This window comes from Martes martes (assembly GCF_963455335.1).
Source record: "Martes martes genome assembly, chromosome: 1".
Classification (NCBI taxonomy): Eukaryota; Metazoa; Chordata; class Mammalia; order Carnivora; family Mustelidae; genus Martes; species Martes martes.
This window is the reverse complement of record NC_137888.1, coordinates 166,565,262-166,586,835: the sequence shown is the minus strand read 5'-3', so window position 1 is coordinate 166,586,835 and position 21,574 is coordinate 166,565,262. Positions and strand designations below refer to the sequence as shown.

At 42.6% G+C, this 21,574-nt stretch overlaps 2 protein-coding genes across 4 annotated transcripts in view; one reads left to right on the top strand and one right to left on the bottom strand.

The window, feature by feature from the left end:
* FANCD2 (FA complementation group D2) overlaps positions 1–13,136 on the top strand; it is a 60,615-nt gene extending 47,479 nt beyond the window's left edge. For both annotated transcript variants that reach the window (XM_080804550.1, XM_080804549.1), the window contains 11 exons: positions 682–812; positions 1,875–1,968; positions 3,195–3,317; positions 4,112–4,205; positions 4,860–4,931; positions 5,851–5,889; positions 7,321–7,395; positions 8,582–8,656; positions 9,840–9,986; positions 11,156–11,236; positions 12,428–13,136. In XM_080804550.1, coding sequence (XP_080660676.1) covers positions 682–812; positions 1,875–1,968; positions 3,195–3,317; positions 4,112–4,205; positions 4,860–4,931; positions 5,851–5,889; positions 7,321–7,395; positions 8,582–8,656; positions 9,840–9,986; positions 11,156–11,236; positions 12,428–12,502 — 1,006 coding nt within the window. In that variant the 3' untranslated portion in view covers positions 12,503–13,136. The remainder of the gene's footprint in view (positions 1–681; positions 813–1,874; positions 1,969–3,194; positions 3,318–4,111; positions 4,206–4,859; positions 4,932–5,850; positions 5,890–7,320; positions 7,396–8,581; positions 8,657–9,839; positions 9,987–11,155; positions 11,237–12,427) is intronic.
* A 714-nt stretch (positions 13,137–13,850) lies between these two features.
* On the bottom strand, positions 13,851–16,647 carry FANCD2OS (FANCD2 opposite strand; the record flags this gene model as incomplete). 2 transcript variants are annotated; one of them, XM_080804531.1, is made up of 2 exons in its annotated part: positions 13,851–14,395; positions 16,590–16,647. In XM_080804531.1, 2 exons carry the CDS (start codon positions 16,645–16,647, stop codon positions 13,851–13,853), a joined length of 603 nt encoding a protein of 200 aa, XP_080660657.1. The 2 variants fall into 2 exon arrangements, with proteins under 2 accessions (XP_080660657.1, XP_080660658.1); XM_080804532.1 differs by lacking the exon at positions 16,590–16,647 and adding an exon at positions 16,275–16,308.
* Positions 16,648–21,574: the final 4,927 nt, after the last annotated feature.

The window sequence follows — 21,574 nt, the reverse complement described above, 5'->3', positions numbered from 1 at the left end:
CTAACCCTCCGAGCCACCCAGGCGCCCCGAGTAATTTCATCTTTATCTCTCCTTCTCTACACTATTTCTGGGTCTGCAGTCAATGCTTATCATCCCTGCCTATAGGGCAAGACCGTACTTCATTTTAAATAAAGTGCTTTTAAATTTGTTTTGACCTCCTTCCCACAGTCAATCAGGGGAGTACACTCTAGTTTTATTTTAGCTACAGTTCTGGATTAATTTTGACTCCCTATCTCCCATTATTTCAGTGCATTGAAAGCTGACCATATATGGTACACTTATTAAAAGCTTTGCTTTCTCTATCTTATAGTTTCGTTTCACTTGTCCCTATAAATCTGGAATTTAAACTTTATTCTCATTGTGTTGCCTAAGGCTTTAAGAGCAAATAATTTGTCCAGGGTTGCTCATGTAAGCATGGTGTAAACTGTTCTTTGGGTATCTTGGTGTACATGACCCCTTTCAGGCCAGAATTCCAGACCCTGGGCTCTGTTCTGCCCTGGCTTTCATCATACAAGGCTACAGTGTTCTATCATGGTCTTGATAGAAGGTGGCCACAAAAACACCTGAAAATGAGGAGAATTCTGGTTAGACCAATAGTGAACTTAGACAACTCATGTATTTAGACATATCTGTAATACTTGTCATATCTTTTTTTTTTCTCCTTTCTTGTCTCCTTTATAGACAGAGCTTCAATTACTTGCAGAATTTCTCTCACAGCATTCCGAGTTTCCAGTGTGCTCTTTATCTCATCAGACTTCTGATGGTCATTTTGGAGAAATCTACAGCTCCTGCTCAGAACAAAGCAAAAATTGGTGATGGGCCCAGATCCTCTTTTTTATTTTTTCTTCATGAGTAGGATTAATAACTAACTCAAGCTTATAAACTTATGGCTTCCTAGGACTTTGTATATTTTATATGTAAAACCCCCCATAACCATGGATGTGCCCTTTTGCCATATCAAGAAGGACATTTTCCCAGAAGGAGCTATGACTAATCTCTGCTGATACTGCTTAGTCTGAGTTTGGTTAGTTCAGTTGTCTAGCTAATTTTCTGTTTGGCTTCTGTTAATTCATGTCCTTTTTCGTAAATTATCTGAGACATTTGACAAAAAGAGACACACACTGCTAGGTTAGTAAAATAGGAGAAAGGAGAAATCAAGATTTGATTAAGTGTAAAGAAAGGCTGGGCCCAGTTCCTGATCTTTTTCTTTTTTCTTTTCTTAAAGGATTTTATTTATTTGAGAGAGGGACAGAGATGGGGGAGAGAGTGTGAACTGGGAGGAGAAGGAGAGCCCAATGCAGGACTCAATCCCGGGACCCTGGGATCATGGCCTGAGCTGAAGGCAGATGCTTAACCGACTGAGCCACCTAGGCGCCCCTTCTGATCTTTTTAACTACCTTTTGTCATAGCTCTTTGAATGCAATTGACTAATTATGTATCCTAATTGACAGCACACACAGAAAGCAAGAAGAAAAATGCAAAACAAACTTTTTATTATTTCCTGTTGATTTCAAGGGGAAGGTTTGGTATGACTCTTTAAGATGAGCATGGCTTATTGATCTGCCCAGGAGGAACAAGATTGGTTTTCCTAATGCCCAGCAGTGTGTGTCTGTTCAGTTCATGTTTGTGTGTTTGTTAGGGCAGGGTGAGATTGTAGGATGCATTGTGTCCTAGACAAATGGGTTTATTTCTGGTAGAGGGACCAGTGGAGCAGGAACCCATGATAGGTTTTTTTCAAATTGTCAGACTAGGAACTTCAGAGTAAATATAATAAAAAAAATCCTTTTGCTCATTAATCATCCCACAAGAACCTGAAAAACAAGAGTATAGTCAATTTTCCATGCATGAGAGGTATTTGTCTTATTTCTCAACAGCTTCATTGGCCAAACAGTTCCTCTGTCGGGTGTGGCCAAGTGGGGAGAAAGAGAAGAATAGCATCCCTGCTGAACAGCTCCATACTTTGCTCAGGTGAGAGGCTCAGTTTCTTTCCATGAACCAAATAGTCCATTTTGCCACTGTTGGGATCTCTCATATAGTCAAAGACTGAGAAATTGCCATGGTTAAGGGGAACTTAGAAACGAAGAAGTAGGTTTGAAATAAACAAAAGTTATATCATGCTATACACCTGAAACTAATATAATGTGGTATGTTCATTATACTTGAATAGAAAAATGGAATAAATTAATAAATTAACAGAATTTTGAATATGTGGATCATAAGATCCTCTGGTTCTATTTTATTTACTTTTTAAAATTTTACTTATTTGACAGAGAGAGAACAACAGAGGGAGAGGGATAAGCAGACTCCCCACTGAGCAGGCAGCCCGATGTGGGGCTCGATCCCAGAACCCCAGGATTATGACTGGAGCCGAAGGCAGGCGCTTGACCAACTGAGCCACCCAGGCGCCCCACTGGTTCTATTTTATACTGTCAGTTAGTTCCTGACTCACTGGAGGAAGTGGAGGAGTCTGCTGTTGTGTTTTGCCTTGTTAGAGTTAGGTAATTATTTGTTATCTACTATATATCCAAGACTCATCCATCACTTCCAAAGTGTCAAACTATATATCCAATCAAAACATCGTTTCCTTTACCTCCTAATAATTACCTGGAATTTTCATTTTTTTAAAAATAAATTACAGTAGGGGCGCCTGGGTGGCTCAGTCAGTCAAGCGTCTGCCTTAGGCTCAGATCATGATCCCAGGGTCCTGGGGTCGAGCCCCTCATGGGGCTCCCTGCTCAGCTGGCAGTCTCCTTCTCCTCTCCCTCTGCCCCTTCCCCTGTTCATGCTCTCTCTCTTTCTCTCTCAAATATATAAAATCTTTTAAAACTTTTTAAAAAATAAACGCTAGTGTTTTTTTAAAGCTAAAACGACTGGCTAAGGCAACTGGGTGGCTCGGGTGGTTAAGCGACCAACTCATGATTTCGGCTCAGGTCATCATCTCAGGGTAATGAGATTGAGCCCCATGTCAGGCTCCATGCTCAGTGCAGAGTCTGCTTGGGATTCTCTTCTCTCTCTCCTGCTGCTCCCCCTGCTTGCATGGGCACACCTACACATGCTCTCTCTAAATAAATAAAGTCTTTAAAATAATAAATGGATAGATAGATAAAGCAAAGTACTTGGTAATATGTCAAGAAAGAATTCTTGATTTAGGAATTCTGTAACATGTATTTATATTCCTGTGGCTCTCAATGCAGCATTTACCTGGAGCATACAGACAGTGTTCTGAAGGCCATAGAGGAGATTGCTGGAGTTGGTGTCCCAGAACTGATCAATTCTCCTAAAGATGCATCTTCTTCCACATTCCCTACCCTGAACAGGTAAGGAAGGGAGTTCTCTCCTCCAGTTTTTCCCCTAATTAGAATAGAATCACATTGTCCAATATATGTAGTTTCCAAATAACTACCTCACCCTTCATCGCATTCTGATACAGATGGTAGAGACAGTCATTCATTCAACTCATAGAAGGTCTTCTGTGCATTCTTTTCAAGGGGCTCTCAGCCAGCCCAATGTGACAGGACCTTAGTGAGGCTTGAATTTTCAGTAGTCTTCAAAGACAAAGAAGATTTAGTCACCAAACATTTCATGTTAGTATTTTCATCCTTTCAAAGTGAGACTATCTAATATCGTAACCATCTTGGGATAAAGTGATGGTTGTATCTGGTCACGTACATCTCAGTGGGTTTTGTCTCGTACAAAGTCTATAAAGCACCTTCAACATTCCCCATGTTACTGAACCCTATCAGTGATTCTGTGAGGTAGGTGTTGTTATCTCTGTTGTACTGATGAGGAAAATGATCATTAGAGAGGAACTTACTCAGACTTACACAGGCAGTAAGTATGGAATTAGGAATTTGAACTTGGATCTTCTTACTACCACCTCACCGCTCTCCCATGCCACTACATGGTCTCCCTTCATAAAGTTAATTCCATTGTTTGACAGGTCATCTTCTTGGGCTCCTTTATGAATCCTTTCCACTCCCCGACCCTTTAACAGTGGACCCTAGTGAAAGGAAATTCCGAGAGGCGGAGAAGGAAATGACTTTTAGTTCCTTGACTTTCTTGGAAGTTCTTTCTAACCAGTCATCGTTGTATAAATGTGTATGTCTTCTAGGCACACCTTTGTCATTTTCTTCCGTGTGATGATGGCTGAACTAGAAAAGACAGTAAAGGGTCTTCAGGCTGGCACCGCAGCAGACTCACAACAGGTGGGTCCCACAAGAGGTAGACTTGGTTACTAGGAAGCTGCTGCATATTTTATTTCTTGGGTCAAAGTTTCTTCTAAGCTACTTCCTTTGAGTTAGAGAGATCCAGAATTCTTTTTCAAAAAGTTCCTGGTTTAATTTCTTTTTGTTCCAGTTTGAGGGAGGATTGGGCTCTTTATTTCCTGGCTACTGCCCAGGGGAAGGCTCAGACTGCTCCATAAGCCTTAGCTCTGGAAGAAATGTCTTTGGTCGCAGCCTCCCATGCCCAGGAGTTTGCTGCTTGTGAGCTGGCATGAGGGGAGCAGGCTTGTTTAAGATGCTGTGCTAATGCCTGCTAACCAGGACTGAGCTGGACTGCTGAGAGCATAGGGATCAGAGAAGCCACAGGAATCCAATCACCTGCAGGTATGTTGCAGAGGCTTTTTCCTACTTGTCAGTTACTGACGAGGAGTCCTCTTTAGAAACTCTCTATAAGGCACCCTGTGCAGGCCTTAGAACCATCTTGTGGGTTACACTGGTAAACATCTCATTGAGAGAATAATTGGCTTAAATTAATCTTTGAATAGCTATGTAATCTAGGACCCATATATTAGTGGAAATACAGTAAGAGAAGTACTTGGCTGGTTCAGAAGTACCTGTATATTTGGTTGCCCCCAGATTCATGAGGAGAAGCTCCTCTACTGGAATATGGCTGTTCGAGACTTCAGTATCCTCATCAACCTAATAAAGGTGAGTGAGTGTGTAGGCTCCTTGACCTACCTCGCCAGCTAAATACAGAAACCAAGAAGGGTCCTGTCTTCCAAAATGGACTCTCCCTGCTCGTTTCCCCTCCCTTCCTTGGGGGACCTGTTCTCACCTGTCTTCTTTCCTTGACCCTCTGCCCATCCTGGATAACCCCTTCTATCCCTAGGTGGTGTCTTTTTCCTTCTCTTCCATTCTCCATCCGTGTCTGTGCCACAATACTATTTAATGGCTCTCACCTTGTCTTGGGTCCTCTGTGACCCGAACACATTCCCACTCTTTCTTCCAACCCTGAATGCCTTCTTTATCCCTCAGACACACACTGTACTCTAACCCACTCCATGATTTTGCTAGGCTATTCTCCCAGCTCAGAATATCATTCTCTTTCCTTTCCACCTCTCATCCATCTTCCTTAAGGTTTGGACTTCCATCAAGGTTTGGACTTATCTATAATGCCATCTTCTTTTTTTTTTTTTTAAGGTTTTATTTATTTATTTATTTGAGAGAGTGAGAGAGAGCATGAGGGGGAGAAGGTCACTGAGAGAAGCAGACTCCTTGCTGAGCTGGGAGCCCTACGTGGGACCCGATCCCAGGACCCCGGGATCATGACCTGAGCCGAAGGCAGTCACTTAACCAACTGAGCCACCCAGGCGCCCTATAATGCCATCTTCTTAATATCTTGTTAGAATCAATTTCTTACTCTTCTTTGCTTCCCTAATTCCTTTTTTTGAACCTCAGTGATGGTGATTACTTTATTCTGTTTCATAATTAATTTAATTGTTGATATGCCTTCTTCATTTTAGAATTCTCTATGACACCCAGAGCTGTACTGTGCACAATGGGGAAGAGGCTGGGGGTGCTGAAAGAGCAGACCTCAGCTTTGGTTTCTTATCTTTTGTGTCTCCAGGTATTTGATAGCCGTCCTGTTCTACATGTATGTTTGAAGGTGAGAGGTTGACCTGGTCCTCTTTAGTATTTATTCTTCTGTGGATCTTTCTAGAAATGGCCTCAGCTGAAAGGAGTTGCTTAATACTTTGCCCTACAAGCCAGAGTTTTCAGAATCTGTGCTAACAGGTGGTCGTTTAAAAAAGACAGTGGATATGTTTTCCCACACTAGTGGGATGACTAGTGGGAAAACTTTTCCTTTGAGTTTGAAAACTTTTGGTCTGAGTCTGAGAACTATGGGAAGTAGCTTTGGGACAGCTGACTTCAGGAGCAGTAGTCACTCATTGCCATTCCTTCCCAGACAAGAGGGAGGAAGGAGTGGTACTTTATTTTATTTATTTTTATTTTTTTTAAATGTATATATTTTTCTTTTTTTTAAGATTTATTTATTGGACAGAGATCACAAGTAGGAAGAGAGGCAGGCAGTGGGGGGGGGGGGGTGGGAAGCAGGCTCCCCGCCGAGCAGAGAGCCCAGTGCGGGGCTCGATCCCAGGACCCCGAGATCATGACCCGAGCTGAAGGCAGAGGCTTAACCCACTGAGCCACCCAGGCGCCCCTATTTTTTTTATTTTTAAAGATTTATTTATTTGAGAGTGAGAAAGCACACACACACGCAGGGCAGAAGGGCAGAGGCAAAGGGAGAGAGTTTTAACTAGACCCCACTCTGAGTGTGGGGACTGATGCAGGGTTCGAGCTCATGACCCTGAGATCATGACCTGAGCTGAAATCAAGAGTTGGACGCTTAACTGACTGTGCCACCCGGACACCCCCGATTCCTCTTTTTAAAGCCCATGGCTGGCCTCATGAAGGTGGAGGCTGGTATCCTGATAATCTCCCAACTTCTCTCCCAAAGAGAGAGTCCAGATTAGGCCTAGATTTGATATTGGGTTAGGAGCTAGGATATGTTAGGAGGAGAATGTGTCTTTCCCTCTCCTTATGGTTCCTTCAAGTAGATAGCTCCCCATTCTTGTTACCCCTGGCTCCTCTCTTTACTCCACCCTGGAGCCAGTACAGAAGATGAGTGAGTGGGGGCAGTGATTTATCTGATTGGTAAATTTGGCAGTTGGTTATATGCTTCCTCAGCTCTACACAGTTTTTCCTTTGGGAAGTAAGTAGTTCTCAGACAGCTGGTCCACCTGTTTCCTATGCCCCCTTTCTTACATTGAGCAAGGCCTCTGCCCATTGGCTGTGTCTAGTGTAGAAAAGTCTGCCTAACTCTGAGGCTTAGTTAACAGGCCCATTTAGTTTTTGCATTAAGCTTACGTTCTCCAAATTAACCTTTTGGACCCTTCCCAGTTTATTTCTTATATTTATAAATAAGAAAATAAAATAAAACTCCTGGGCTGGGTGATGCTATGCTTCCTGAGGTAGGGGCCCTTCGTGTGAAAGACCTCAGTAGAGGTCATCACCAGTTGTCTCTCCTCTTCTTCAGTACGGACGCCTCTTTGTGGAAGCATTTCTGAAGCAGTGTATGCCGCTCCTCGACTTCAGTTTTAGAAAACACCGGGTAAGAACTGAGAGCATAGAAGAAAGATGTGCTCTGTACAGTTACTTAGAAGATCTATCCATGGTGGCTCGTAGGCTGGGAGTGTGTACAGTTCCCTTGCCCAGCTTCTGGGCCACAGTTCTACTCTGGCTCCTTTGGTCCACCTTCAGCTATCACCAGAGATGCCCGTAGTGGACTGAATATTCCAAAGTAGGATGAACTTCAGATCCACTCTGATTAAACCCACCCTTCTACTTCTATATGGGATCTGAGGGTTGTCGCTTCTTTTAGCTGGATTTTGTTGTCTTGTTGCACTCCCAGGACCTCACATATCAGCATGTCATTTGCTTATTCCTTTGCACTTGTCTAGGTCTACCCTCAGGAATAACAACAACAACAATAATAATCATCTCATTTGTGTCATAAACTCTTTGCTATTTTAATGGGTAGTCTTTTTTAACATGCAGATTTTTTTTTAAGATTTTGTTTTTTTTTAAAGATTTTATTTATTTGAAAAAAAAAAGATTTTATTTATTTGACAGAGAGATCACAAATAGGCAGAGAGGCAGGCAGAGAGAGAGGGGGAAGCAGGCTCCCTGCTGAGCAGAAAGCCTGATGCAGGGCTTGATCCCAGGACCCTGAGATCATGACCTGAGCCGAAGGCAGAGGCTTAACCCAACGAGCCACCCAGGTGCCCCTAAAGATTTTACTTATTCATTAGAGAGAGCACGGGCAGGGGGAGTGGCAGGGAGAGCTGGAGAGGGAGAAGCAGACTCCCCACTGAGCAGGGAGCCTGATGCAGGGCTTGATCCCAGGACTCTGAGATCATGACCTGAGCCAAAGTCAGATGCTTAACTGACTGAGCCACCCAGGCGCTCCTGTAATAGGTAGTCTAGAGAGGTTTTTTTTGGCCAAGTGAGATCCAGGGTTATAGTAGTAAAATAAGGATAGTAACAAAGGTGATGATTTCTTACACATATTTAGCAAGTTTGCAAAACAGTCTCACAGTATTTGTTGGTGTTGGTTCCTCATAATCTAGAAAGAGAAAGGGGGGGGAAACTAGTTATCCCTAGCTTCGAGGACCAAATTGAGATGATTGCTAACACACAGTTGGAACCTGTGGAGTTTATCCTCTTTGGAGCCCTTGGTTGCATCTAAAATGAAATGAGAGCATTTAATATGGCATTTGTGATTTGGTTGGTTGTAGGAGGATGTTCTGAGCTTACTGGAAACCTTCCAGCTGGATACGAGGCTGCTTCATCACCTGTGTGGGCATTCCAAGGTAAGAAGGAAAGTAGGTCATGGCACCAGCCCACCTGTTGGCTTAATCTGCAGTGTGATTAGGAGATCCACAGGCTCCAGTTCCTTCTTTTTTAACTCTTCTTTAGTCTTTATTTTTGAGACCGTCTGTCCAAAGGCAGTTTAATTCAGAGTGGTCAGATCCTTAGTTGCTAGTTGAAATTGGGCAGTCATGGAGAGGGCAGTTTCTGCATCTAAAGTTTTTTTTTTTTAATATTTTATTTTATTTATTTGAAAGACAGATCACAAATAGGCAGAGAGGCAGGCAGAGAGAGAGGGAGAAGCAGACTCCCTGCTGAGCAGAGAGCTCGATGCGGGGCTTGATCCCAGCACCCTGGGATCATGACCTGAACTGAAGGCAGAGGCTTTAACCCACTGAGCCAGCCAGGCGCCCCTCTGCGTCTAAAGTTTGACTCAAACTCCATACCACTGTTTCCTCTAGAAGCTTCTCTTTGGTGAGAGATGTAGAATGTTGGTGGACGTGTTGCTTCTATAAAGTACTCTGGGTGGGAGGAATATTATGTAAGTGATGATTCTCTGCTAGAGACAAGAGGTGGTTCTAAAACCAGCCATATTCAGAGCTTTTCAGCTATACTATTTACTTGTCAAGGAACACATCTGTCTCTTGTGAGAACATTTTACCATTAGAGGATTTTTCCACTTAAAGCCTACAGTTGAACCATTGTCACTTTTTGTCTGAAGAAACACGGAACCATAGAGCTCTGTAGTCATGGGCAAACCAAATTCTTTCTCAGTCCAGTTTCTATTGCTCACTTCCTCCCCGGTTCTAACTTTAGAAGTTGCTGAACAGAGGAGTTTTAAGGACTCCTAGCTAATAGGGATACTCTGTTGTTTAATATCAGTATAATACATGTTCAAGAATATTTTAGGTAAATTCATTGGTAATTGGTCATTAAGAGGTTATGAAGAAGAACCTAAGGTGTTGGTAGTATGTCTTCTAGACTCTTTTAGCTTGAAGGAGAGCTTCCATTCTCTTCAGAGTATTCTGCCAAACTACTGTTTAATGGAACATGTCTCAGGCCTCTACTGGGAGGACTTATGCTCTTATTCAGTGTTCAAGATGTCAGGAACTCGGAAGTTTCTATATAGGAATGTGAAAGCATGATGATAAATCCAGGTGAGTTGGTGCATTTGTTTCCATTTAGATTCACCAGGACACAAAACTCACCAAACATGTGCCCTTACTCAAAAAGACCCTGGAGCTTTTAGTTTGCAGAGTGAAAGCCATGCTTATCTTCAACAATTGCAGGGAGGCTTTCTGGCTGGGCAACCTCAAAAATCGGGACTTGCAGGTAAGCCTAGGGCCCAGCCCAAGATAATCTACTCCCACTCTTTGTGAGAGCATCAGAAGTATGTGAAGGAGGTCAGCTAAGCCTTGTTCTCTCTAAAACACTGCCTTTCTCTTAAGGCTGTGGCCATTTAGCTCTTAAAATTAGGACACATTGCTTCTGGTCTTAGTCATGGGTTATACACCTCCTCCTAGCCATACCACTATAACAACAAGGCCTCAGAGATAGAAGAGGCAGATCAGTAAAACCTCTCTCCTCGGCCAGAGTGGGCTCCTGCTGTAAGTACTACTGAGGGTAGATTCATAATAACATTTGTTTATGTGGACAGACTTTTTAAAAAATTATTTTGGGTCTTTCTCTGAAACACTCTTGTCTTATTTCTGAAATTATTCTCTGCCTAATTTTAACAAATAAACATTTCTAAGGCCCTTGAACTGTCTGGCTGAAATCTTATATGGCTTATAGTACTGCTTTGGAGTTTTAGCAATTTTCATATAGAATCCAAGCCCTTCTCATTCATGTTTACAATAGCTGAGGGACTTATAATCTTATATATGAAAAGAATAGCACCCTGGAGACTTAGTTTCCTTTCTTCACATTTGCTTTATGAGATATTATTTCCATAATACTATTAAACAAAGTACTGTAATAAAACAATACTGTTGTTTCCGTGAGAAAAATAAACCTTAGAAGTGTTAAGTAACTTACCTAAAGTCATTCAGCAATAAGTGAGAAGTGCCAGTGTTTGAGTCCAAACAGAAATTATACAAAGCTAATGTTCTTAAACCACTTTTTATACTGTCTTTCAGCCTCGACATGGCCATTTGTAGTTGGTGTGTTGGTGGTCATGTACTTTAAGGTCTTTGGGAAATCTCAACAGTATTCAACATTTACTGAAAGAGTCACCAATACACGGCCTTGTAAAATCTAGTATGATATTAGAATACAGCAGTGGACTAGTTGCAAAACTATATATTACATTAGTCCCACACATATCTCAGAAACCTTGGGTTGATTATCACTTCTCTAGGTGCAGATCACAGGTTGATGTCTGTGTTTGACCATGTTAGAATCTACTCTTTCCCATTGCCTGTAAACTAAGCCTTTCTTCTCTTGAGACCCCAAATATGATAATTATAACCCACCATTTGTCTTGGCCCATTCACATTTAGGGTGAAGAGATTATGTCCCAGAACTCTGAGGAGAGTGAGGATGATACAGCATCCCAGGTCTCCAAGAGCAAAGCAACGGAGGTATCTCTGCATAAGGCCCCAGAGTGTGCAGTGGCTTGTTGCATTTTGTTACTTATTCTGAGTCAGTAGAAAGTATAGAACTTTTACTGCTAATTTTTAATTTAAGTTTACTTATTTATTTTAGTTATCTCTACACTGTACCTGGGGCTTGAACTGAGATCAAAAGTTACCTGTCCTTCCAACTGAGCCAGCCAGGCACCCCTCCCTGCTTATGTTTATAATCAAAGACTTCTCTGCTTATCTCCATTCTCTCCAGAAAAACTTCTGTTTTTATATGAATTCTTTGGGGGCCAGAAGAGTATCTCAAGTTGTGGCATATGTTACAGAATTAAAAATTCCCTTTCATTATTCATATTAAATTCATATCTGAAATAATTTTAGAGGGGAGAAAAGGTCGAGTGTTCTGTGTTCTCTGAGTGCTGAGAATAAGTTAAAACATTTAAATATGTGGTTTGAATATATAAAATAGAAATATAAATGCATTTGGTGAAAGCACAGAATCAAAAGCTGCATTCACTGGGGACTATATTAAGAGTAAGGGTCCTTATTCTTTTCTGGGCCACTTTCAAGACTTTGAAGAAAGCTGTAGGAAAATGTATTATGTTTATAAAATTCTCTTTAAATTCACATGGGTTTTGGACACCAAGAAGCTCAGATTTAAGAACCCCTGCTGTGAACCTCTCTATAATGCAATTTGAGGCTAATGCAGAAAGATCATTTAGCATGAAAAATACTTTTATTATTTGTATAGTATGCCTCTACCTTGTTCTCATTAAAAAATTTTGAAGCAGATTATTATTATTATTATTAGTTTGGTAAGCAAACCTCCCAGGTTAGAGTTGCAAACCAAAGGATTTTATGCTGAATTCCTTATTGAGATATACCAGAATTCTTAATTTAGCAAACATTTCATTCTGTATTGAGTGGAAGACAATGGCTTATTTAAAAATCATGTGAATTTGGTTCAGTTGCAGAATATCATAGGTCAGTATCACAGTGACCTCCCTCCATGGTTATGATACAAGAAAAATAGGCGTGTTTCAATTCCTTTTTTAGAAAAAATGATTGGCTTAACAGCTATCATTGGTTTTAACAATGATACAGTACAGTTATCAATCCTGTGGGAGCAGTATTGTAATTTATGGGGACATCTAGATGACCTAAAATATCTAATTATCCTTTGCCCCTTAGGATGGTGAAGAAGATGAAGTAAGTGATGGAGAAAAGGAGCAAGATAGTGATGAGAGTGATGATGACTCCGATTAGACCACAGAGAGTTGGATGCCTCTTCTCCATCTCTGCTACTCTTTTCCCATTTTGTGTTCAGGGTTTGAAATCTGCTGTCTATCTTCCTTACTAGAAGCATCCTGTTCTGTCATTACGAGAGTGGGCTTTACTGAATCACCTTAATTGTGAATTTCATAGGTCATCTAACATCATCAGAGACCCTGACTCCGGATTCCACTGTAGCATTACTTACCAGTCTGGGCAAATGTGGTGGTGCTTTGCTGTGGAATACTCAGGATTCTTGGCTTTGGGAGCTAGTTTTGAAACTTAGAATTTAGGATTGTACAGTTTTACAAATAAATTCTGTTTTAAGTTCTACTTCAATTACCTCATTCCTCTTTCTGAATTTTCTTCATCAATCAGGAATTACATGGAATTCAGTTAGGATTTGTGCAGAGAAGTAATGGGAACTGGTGCCAACACATCAGTTCTACCAATTAAAATCATGTTTCCTGTTCTAAAGATCATCTTAATTTGAGATAAGATCTTTGTGATATTCTTGGAGGAATGACAAATTTCTGGTCAATGCCCAAAGAAAGTCCAAAAGGATAATTCTGCTTTAAAAAATTTTTTTTGTCATGTAGATGTAAGATAAAAAGGGAAAAGTCACCATCAAACTTGTGTTGACTTTATATATATGTTTATTTCCACATTATTCTGAGTTATACCTCTAGATTTGTTAGAACAGTGCTAAAATGGGGAGCTCTCTTGTGTTCTGCCAGAAAGCCCAGTTTCATTGCTGTTTCCAAGTTCTTTCTTACCAGGCTATAAATATTCTTTAATATTTACTAATATTACTACCCACTTTTGTACTCCAATGGTATTGGGATGTGGTTGGTTAGGGGGTTTTGTTGTTGATTTGGTGGGGGAGATCATATGCTTTGTTTTTTTGTTTTTTTTTTTAATCCTTGACCCGTCTGTGTATTTTTGACCCCTTCATCCTCGTGTTCATGGAAAGCCATAATCTCCTTCCTTGACACCCTTTGTTTCCCCATCTCATTGTGGTCTTCGATGTTTACGTGAGTTCACACTAGGCTCATTGGTTTATATGGTTTAATGGTTCTTTCTCACATGTACATGTCAACATTAGTTTGACTCTCTTTTAAATGTTGTTCAGCTTTACAATGGAAATGTTCTCCTTTGCTGTCACTGGCCTTTGGGCGGGGGGTGGGGGGGGTGGCATAGGAGTTCCTGAATTGTCAGTGCTTGACAGAAAAGCAAGATGGCTCAGGTGATGTCAGTTTCCTTTACATGGACAGGTTTCTGTAAGCTTCAGGCACATAGCATAGGACATGATAATGAGGAACAGGAATCAGATGGGAACACTTTACTTGGAGTGTTGCAAGGCAAAGGTGCACTTCTTGTATGTTGCATACAGTAAGAGGATAGAGCGTAGCATCTGTTTGCACATGGTCACTGTCATCTGAATCTGAGGTTCCTTAAGTCCAGTGGGCCACTGGTTCTCCCGGCTGATGATTTTGCAAAAGGCTGATTTGTCTGAAACTCTGAAGGTCCCAGTCCATTTTGGTGGCTGAGCTGTGATGACCCTGCCGAACACGGAATCCACTCCACTGAGACGGACAGGCTGGGGCTTCCTGACCAGCCCTTTCTTGTTGTTCATGGTTCGGAGCTCTGATGTGTGGCAGGGTAACTTGGGACTCACCCCAGGCTCCAGAAATGGGCTGTCTAGGACTAGAGTGACCTCTTGAAAGCACAACTGCACTTCAAGGTCAGAAGGGGTATGTGGGAAGCAGGGGGAAGCCCTAAAGGGATGCTTTGAAGAAGGTGTAGGTGTTGTGTGCCGCAGCCATTGGAAGCTCTCGTCCAGTGGGGTCCATGGTGACCAGAGCTGGTATCCTGCCATTGACAGTCCTAAAGAAGAGGAATCAGAACATGGAATTTCCCTAGCATGGTTTTGGTGAGGGCACAGCTATTTAAATTCACATTTGTTTCATTATTGACTTTAACTTACTTTGTAGTTCTCATTAACCGATTCCAATAGATGTTAAGGGTACTAGTAATTCTATAAAGGGCATTAGTGGTTGGTAACAAGTATTGAATCTGGCAACTGCTATGTGTACTGAAACTTTATTGAATCTAATCACAAGCCTCTGAAGGTAGATTTTAACCTATTTTATAGGTGAGGAAATGAATTTGTCCCAATCGGAATATCCCAGTTCACTAATAGGACATATGCTGTGTTGATAACTGCTAAAGACAGAATCTACACCTCTGAGGTGGCAGAGGCTGCTGGCACTTCATGATGAGACATTATTTGTGGCTAGAAGCTCAAAAAAGCCATGTCTTGCCAAATATTTGTGACTCTAATTCCCGGTACTTTATTTATACCAGTGGTTCTCAAAATGTGATCCTGGCACTAGCAGCTTCAGTGTCATCTGGAAATGTAGAAATGCATGTTCTTGGGCCCTACCTCAGACCTACAGAATCAGAAACTGGGGGTAGGGCTTGCAATCTGCATTTAAGCAAACCCTCCAGGGGATTCTGATGCACTCAGAGTTTGAGAACTTATGCCATTCCTTTTAAGGAACTTGGGTTTTTGTTATTAATTATGGAGACAGTCTCCTCTTGGCCCTAAAAACCCGTTTTCTGACACAGGGGGAACAGCTCTCTCAGGACCCTGAACTACTTATGTATTACCTCAGAGGAATTACACCAGACTAGTGGAAGAAAAGTTTCCAAAGGACAGTCTTAAAAATTTTTTAAAGATTTTCCTAATTCTCCTAGGTGTGTTTTGTCTTGTTTTTGGTTTGTTATGGGAGACCTAGTGGTTAAGATCTTGGTTCTCACCCCCTTTGAAGAAAAAGCAAAAGGCTGGGAAGATGTTTCTAACTAAAAATTTATTTAAGTAGAATTTGGATTTTCCATCATTCTACTTTAAAATTGCCAATAGATAAAAGGTTTTACTGAATTCAGAAGAAGCTAACATTTTTTGAGCACCTACCTATTATGTTAAGGGGCATAGCAGTTCGCTTTTCTTTCCAGCCAAGTATATTTCTCTGCCCCTTCTCTCTTCTCCCACAAAAGGTAACAGCAGCAGATCTGATCCCATCCCATCCAGTAATTGCCCAGGAAATGCTGTGAAAAGTTGACTCCGCCACCACAGTAAAACAGTAAAGTTCATTTTTAAAAAAGAGTTGATGACATTTCAAACCAGAAGACTTGTCCCTGACAGTGGTTAGTATAAAGGAGATTTATTGTTTCCTTTCAACTGTTATGTCTCTCCTTATCTCTACACTCCTTCACTTACTGTGTTCAAATATCTGGACTGCTGTAGGATGAGAAACTGACACTGAGGGGATGGTTATCTATTACAAGCAAACTATGAAAGTCTTCTGATGCTTGATATCATCACCCTGAGAATACATCCAAGATCAGGGCTCCTCTGGTACAGCACCTCAGCCAGGCGTGTGAAAGGTGTTCATTCCTCAGTATATGACCAAAAAGATTATTTAATCCCAGGATCCTTTTCCTGACTCCCCTCCTAAGAGAAAATAGGGCCGGAGGTAAAAGGCTTTTTATCAAAGGTCCCGCCTTAACTGCTGGACAGAACCAACCTGGGGATGAGAGAGGGCTTCTGACCTCAGACCTTTAAGCCACTTCCACCCAAAGTTTAAATCAAGACGATTCACCCCTCCTCTCCCACTACCCGGAAATCACTGTCCTCTACTCCAAGAGGGTTTGAACCTTGGAAGTCTTCAGGCTGCTTTAATAGTTCCCAGATAGGGAACACCTTGTACTCCTGGCCAAAAAGTCTTCCCTTTCATACGGTCCTCCCGTTCCAAGAAACCGAGTCCCTCGATTTCCCCACCTGGGAAAGGGGACGTAAGCGTCCAAATGCAGCTGAGGTCCTCGTGAATTGTGAACTGCAATCCTGATCCAGAGAGGCTAGAGCTGCCTGGAGTGGGGAGGCTCCCCCTCCCAGTGGGAAGAAGGGGCTTGTCCCCCGGGTGTCCCTAACCGGGGGTGGGGGCCAGACGGCTCTGGCCGAGGCAGAGGTGGCGGTGGGAGCCCAGGCCCGGTCCCACCATCCGGGCCAGGGGCTCACCTGCTGAACTCCGTGGGCCGCACGCTCCAGAGTGGCGCCCGCTGTTTCCTGGCCGCATCTTTTCTCCACCGGCGCCTGGCAACCGCCTTTGTGACCCAGGTCCGCGCGGGGATCCCCGGCCGCCGCGAGGGTGGGGGCTCGATGCGCCCCGCTGACAGGCTTCAGGGCCGGATTCCCCACCCCCACCTCCTTGGAACGTCGGGTCCAGGCCTACACTTTCAGGCGTGCGGATTCAAATCCCTTCCTCTTGGTTCCGCGGCCTCCTCCCTACCCCGCTACACCTGTGTGCTTTTGAGCGGTCCCTGCGCAGGGTGGGGGGTTGGGGGGCACGCCCACTTCAAAGGGTGTGGTCAGGGACCTACTTGAAAGTCCCCGGACTTTTAGTTAGTTTTGACTCTAAACAATGCTCAGGGGGTTATTCAGGCTCAAAGCTTTCATTGCTGCATTGGAATGATCCCAGCGCAAGGAGACAATTTATAAATGCTCGCTTCTCAAGAGCAAGAAGAAAAGCACATGTCTTCCCTTGACTAACTGACCAAAAATCTTTTTCTGCCTCCTATTAAACCTCAAAAAAGACAATGCTGTCCTCTTCTCACAAAGCTGAAAACCTGGCCGTTTCACCATAGTGAGTGATTTGAGAACTTCGTAAGCGACACTGCAAACAATTTCCTTGGAAGGCTGAGGGAGGAGTCTCTACCCAACCGACCTGTATGTCCCCTGTGCTTGGCTATCCCAGAGCCTGGCAGTGTGAAGTATTTGTGGCAAGGATTAACTAATGGCCTCACCTGCCCTTACCTTGTACACCCAGAAATTGTCCTTGCACTTTGCCAGCACAGCACAAATAAGAGCTGTCACCTTTTGTCTGGCTACTTGGGAGAAGCTGAACAGGAGAGATTGGGGCCGCGGGGGTGGAGTCAGGCTAAAGATTCCGATTTGGAAGACCAGATGGTCTTGAGGCACTTGTGGAGAATTGTCAGATGCTGTGTGCGTGTGTGCGTGTGTGTGTGTTTGTGTGTGTTGCACCTTATGGAAGGAGAAGGGAAGAGTTTGGAAGCGAAGTCAGAAAATGGAAAGGGGCAAAGTGATGAGTCTTGGAAGATGCTGAAATGATTTGAATTGCAAAACTTTGTTTTCCAGTGAGTTTATTTTTATTTTCATCTCAAGTAAAAGAGACACTGTTATTTTAAAAGCAAACAAACAGTTTTTATTGCACAGTTGTGTTTTTTTAATGAAAGTCCCAACAGCAAAGTTGTATAATTAAAAGTGGTTGGATAGAGAGGGCTTAGTGCTGCTATGACAATCTGTACCACAGTCCTTTGTGCCGTCTGCCAGCTTTAAGGGATCTATTTTTGGAGATACCATTTGCTATTACCTCTGGCTCTGATACTCCAGTTCCATGGCTACCACACAGATATGAAAAACCAGAATCTCCCATACTACCTGTTACTGATGACCTACAACATAAACTTTGTCTGTATCATGCAGTGCTCAACATTCTGTGTGCTCTTTCCTCAGGGATTGCCATGACAGTAGCCATGTTTGCTCTGCCAAAAGGTGATTCAGTTCTTTCAAAGCAGCTAGCAACATTGTCATGGTGCACATGCTATATCCTTAGCTGTATAAATGATGGTGCATGTGCACATGATTGCAAAAAAGATTCACATGACCATTCTTTTTTTTTAAGTATTTTTTTCTTTTCTTTTCTTTTTTTTTTTTTTAAGATTTTATTTATTTATTTGACAGAGAAAGAGAGATCACAAGTAGGCAGAGAGAGAGGAGGAAGCAGGCTCCCCGCCGAGCGGAGAGCCTGACGCAGGGCTCGATCCCAGGACCCCTGAGATCATGACCTGAGCCGAAGGCAGCGGCTTAATCCACTGAGCCACCCAGGCACCCCTCACGTGACCATTCTTAATGCAATTGACATATTTCTTCAAGAATTTGATCCCAAACTGATTATTACATGGGGAGCCATTGACAAGATTCTCCCAGTTCTGTGACGCACATGGTAGATCTGAAGTCAGGGATCTTGTTTTCTTATGCTGAAGCAATCTGCCACCCAGAAGCACTCTTTGTCTCACAAGCAACATTCCCAAAGGGCTTGCTTCTGTACCCATCATAAACAATTTCTGCAGTGAAGAACTACCATGCTGGCAAACCCATACTGAAGGTCTGTCTGACAGCAAGCTCCCTGAAGCATGTAGGAGAAACTGCCAGAAGTCCAGAGGAATAGTCTTCATTCTGGGACAGCGCCATATCCTTGAGTTGTTTGGAATGGTAGAGGAGATCCTAGAACAGAGGTATGAGAAGTCCAGCAAAAGGAGAAGAGCTGAGCCTGACTTATCTCGTGGAAGACCATTAATCATAAAAAACAAAATGTTGGGGCGCCTGGGTAGCTCAGTGGGTCAAGCCTCTGCCTTCGGCTCAGGTCATGATCTCAGGGTCCTGGGATCGAGCCCCACATCAGGCTCTCCGCTCAGCGGCGAGTTGGCTTCTCCCTCTCTGTGATATCTCTGGCTTAAAAAAAAAAAAGAAAAAAAAATGTTGGATAGATATGTGTACTTAATTTTCTGCTTTCTGCATAGAAATAAAATGTAAACTGATCATGAGTGTCTGCTTTGTGAAGAGTCCGGCACTGTGCTTAGTGTTTTATCTATCTTTTATTTATCTATTCTTTCTTACAGAATTCCCCCAACAATCCTAATCCATCCATGTTGTTGTCCCTGTATTACACATGAAGAAAAAAAGCTCAGAGGAGTGAAGTGACTCCTTTCTGGTAGATTTGTGATTTGAAACTCAGATGCCCTGCCTTTAAAGGAAAAGAAGATTTATCCGACTTCTCTGTGACGTGTGAGCAAGATACTACAACAGCACCACTTAGGAAGCAGGGGCTTGAATGGCAGTTAGTCCTCTGGATACCTGGGGCTTGATATATTTAGGGTTGATATTTATTATTTTAGTGGCCATTTCTATCAATACGTAGGAGAGTTCAGAGGCCTTAATCTGTTTTCAGACTGGTACAGTGAAAAGATATGGGAGTCTGCAGTCAACTGGTAAAGGTCCATCATTTAATTGACTGTGTGACCTTGAACTTCAGTTTTCTCATCTGTAAAATGAAAAGCATCTTCCTGATTTCCTTTCCACAGGGTTTGTAAGGGTCCAGTGCTTTCTTTATTGCTTGTAAAATCTCCTACCTGAGTAAAAGACTGTTAGTAAATATTTCTTCCCAGCCACTGCTAGAACCTATCTGTTGAACATTTTTTTTAAGATTTTATTTATTTATTTGACAGACAGAGATCACAAGTAGGCAGAGAGGGAGGCAGAGAGAGAGGAAGGGAAGCAGGCTCCCTGCTGAGCAGAGAGCCCGATGCGGGGCTCGATCCCAGGACCCTGAGATCATGACCTGAGCCGAAGGGAGAGGCTTCAACCCACTGAGCCACCCAGGCACCGCTGAACATTTTTTTTTAATGACAGGCATGTATTGCACAAAGCAGATTGAAAAAATTCCCTTAAACAAAAATAAAATGTCCATAATTCCACTACCTTAACAAACCAGACATTGGCATCTTTCATATATCCTTGTCCTCAAGCAGACATAATTTTCATATAGTTGCAATTACAGAAAATTTTGTATTTTGCTTTCCCCTTCAGTTTATTATGTATGTTGCCACATTTTCATAATAACTATTTAAATGACTGCATGATATTGCAGTAGGTGGCTATACCATTGTTTAGCCATCCCCAACTGTGGAGATATAGTTGTTTTGGTTTGTTGTTTTTTTTTAGATTTTATTTATTTATTTGACAGACAGAGATCACAAGCAGGCAGGCAGGCAGGCAGAGAGAGAAGAGGAAGCAGGCCTCCGGCCAAGCAGAGAGCCAGATGCGGGGCTTGACCCCAGGACTTGGGATCATGACCTGAGCCGAAGGCAGAGGCTTTAACCCACTGAGCCACCCAGGCGCCCCGTTTTGGTTTTTAAATAGATAATGTTACAAAAAGCGCCTTTGTGTTTAAAGTGTCTCCACCCCCTCCCCTTTTTCAGCGACTTTCTCAATGAAATGATTAGGTCAAAAAAGTTTGAATTGATTAACAGTTCTTTCAGGCAATTTACAAATTAAAAAAAATTTATATCGGGGCGCCTGGGTGGCTCAGTGGGTTAAAGCCTCTGCCTTCGGCTCAGGTCATGATCTCAGGGTCCTGGGATCAAGCCCCGCATTGGGCTCTCTGCTCAGCAGGGAACCTGCTTCCCCCCTCTCTCTCTGCCTGTCTCTCTGCCTACTTGTGATCTCTATCTGTCAAATAAATAAATAAATAAATCTTAAAAAAAAATTTATATCTACGATTCTACAGTTTGAAACTTTTTTTTTTTTTTACGATTTTGTGTATTTGACAGCGATAGAGCACAGCAGTCAGAACGGCAGGCAGAGGGAGAGAGAGAAGTCAACTCCCTGTTGAGCAGGGAGCCCGATGTAGGGCTCCATTCTAGGACTCCGGGATCATGGCCTGACTGGAAGGGAGATGTTTAACCGACTGAGCCAGGCGCCCCAATTTGCAAATTTCCTTAAGGAAATTTGGACTTGCCAGTTTACAGGGTGACCAGCTATTTAGGGGCCTATCAATTTCCCGAGCCTCTCCATCACTGGGTATTATTGTTAAAAAATAATAATACCAAATAATAATAATAATAATAATACCGTTTTGTTTGATTAGTGCAAGGTGGGGAATCATGTTGTGTTGTTGAAAGCCGTTTTCAAAATGAATTATATTTAATGTGGCTTAATTGGCTACGCCCAACTAATTACTGACACAGACCACAACGTTAGTTTGGAGCAGCTGACACAGCGAGCATTTCGTGGTCAAGCGCCCCCTAACGACCAAAAACGCCGGCAATGGGGTATGTAGTGGGTAGGGTGCCTCGGCGCGTGCGCACTCCATTTTCCCCGTTGGGGTTTCTGCGATTTTTTTAGGGGCGTGGGAGCAGAGCAAA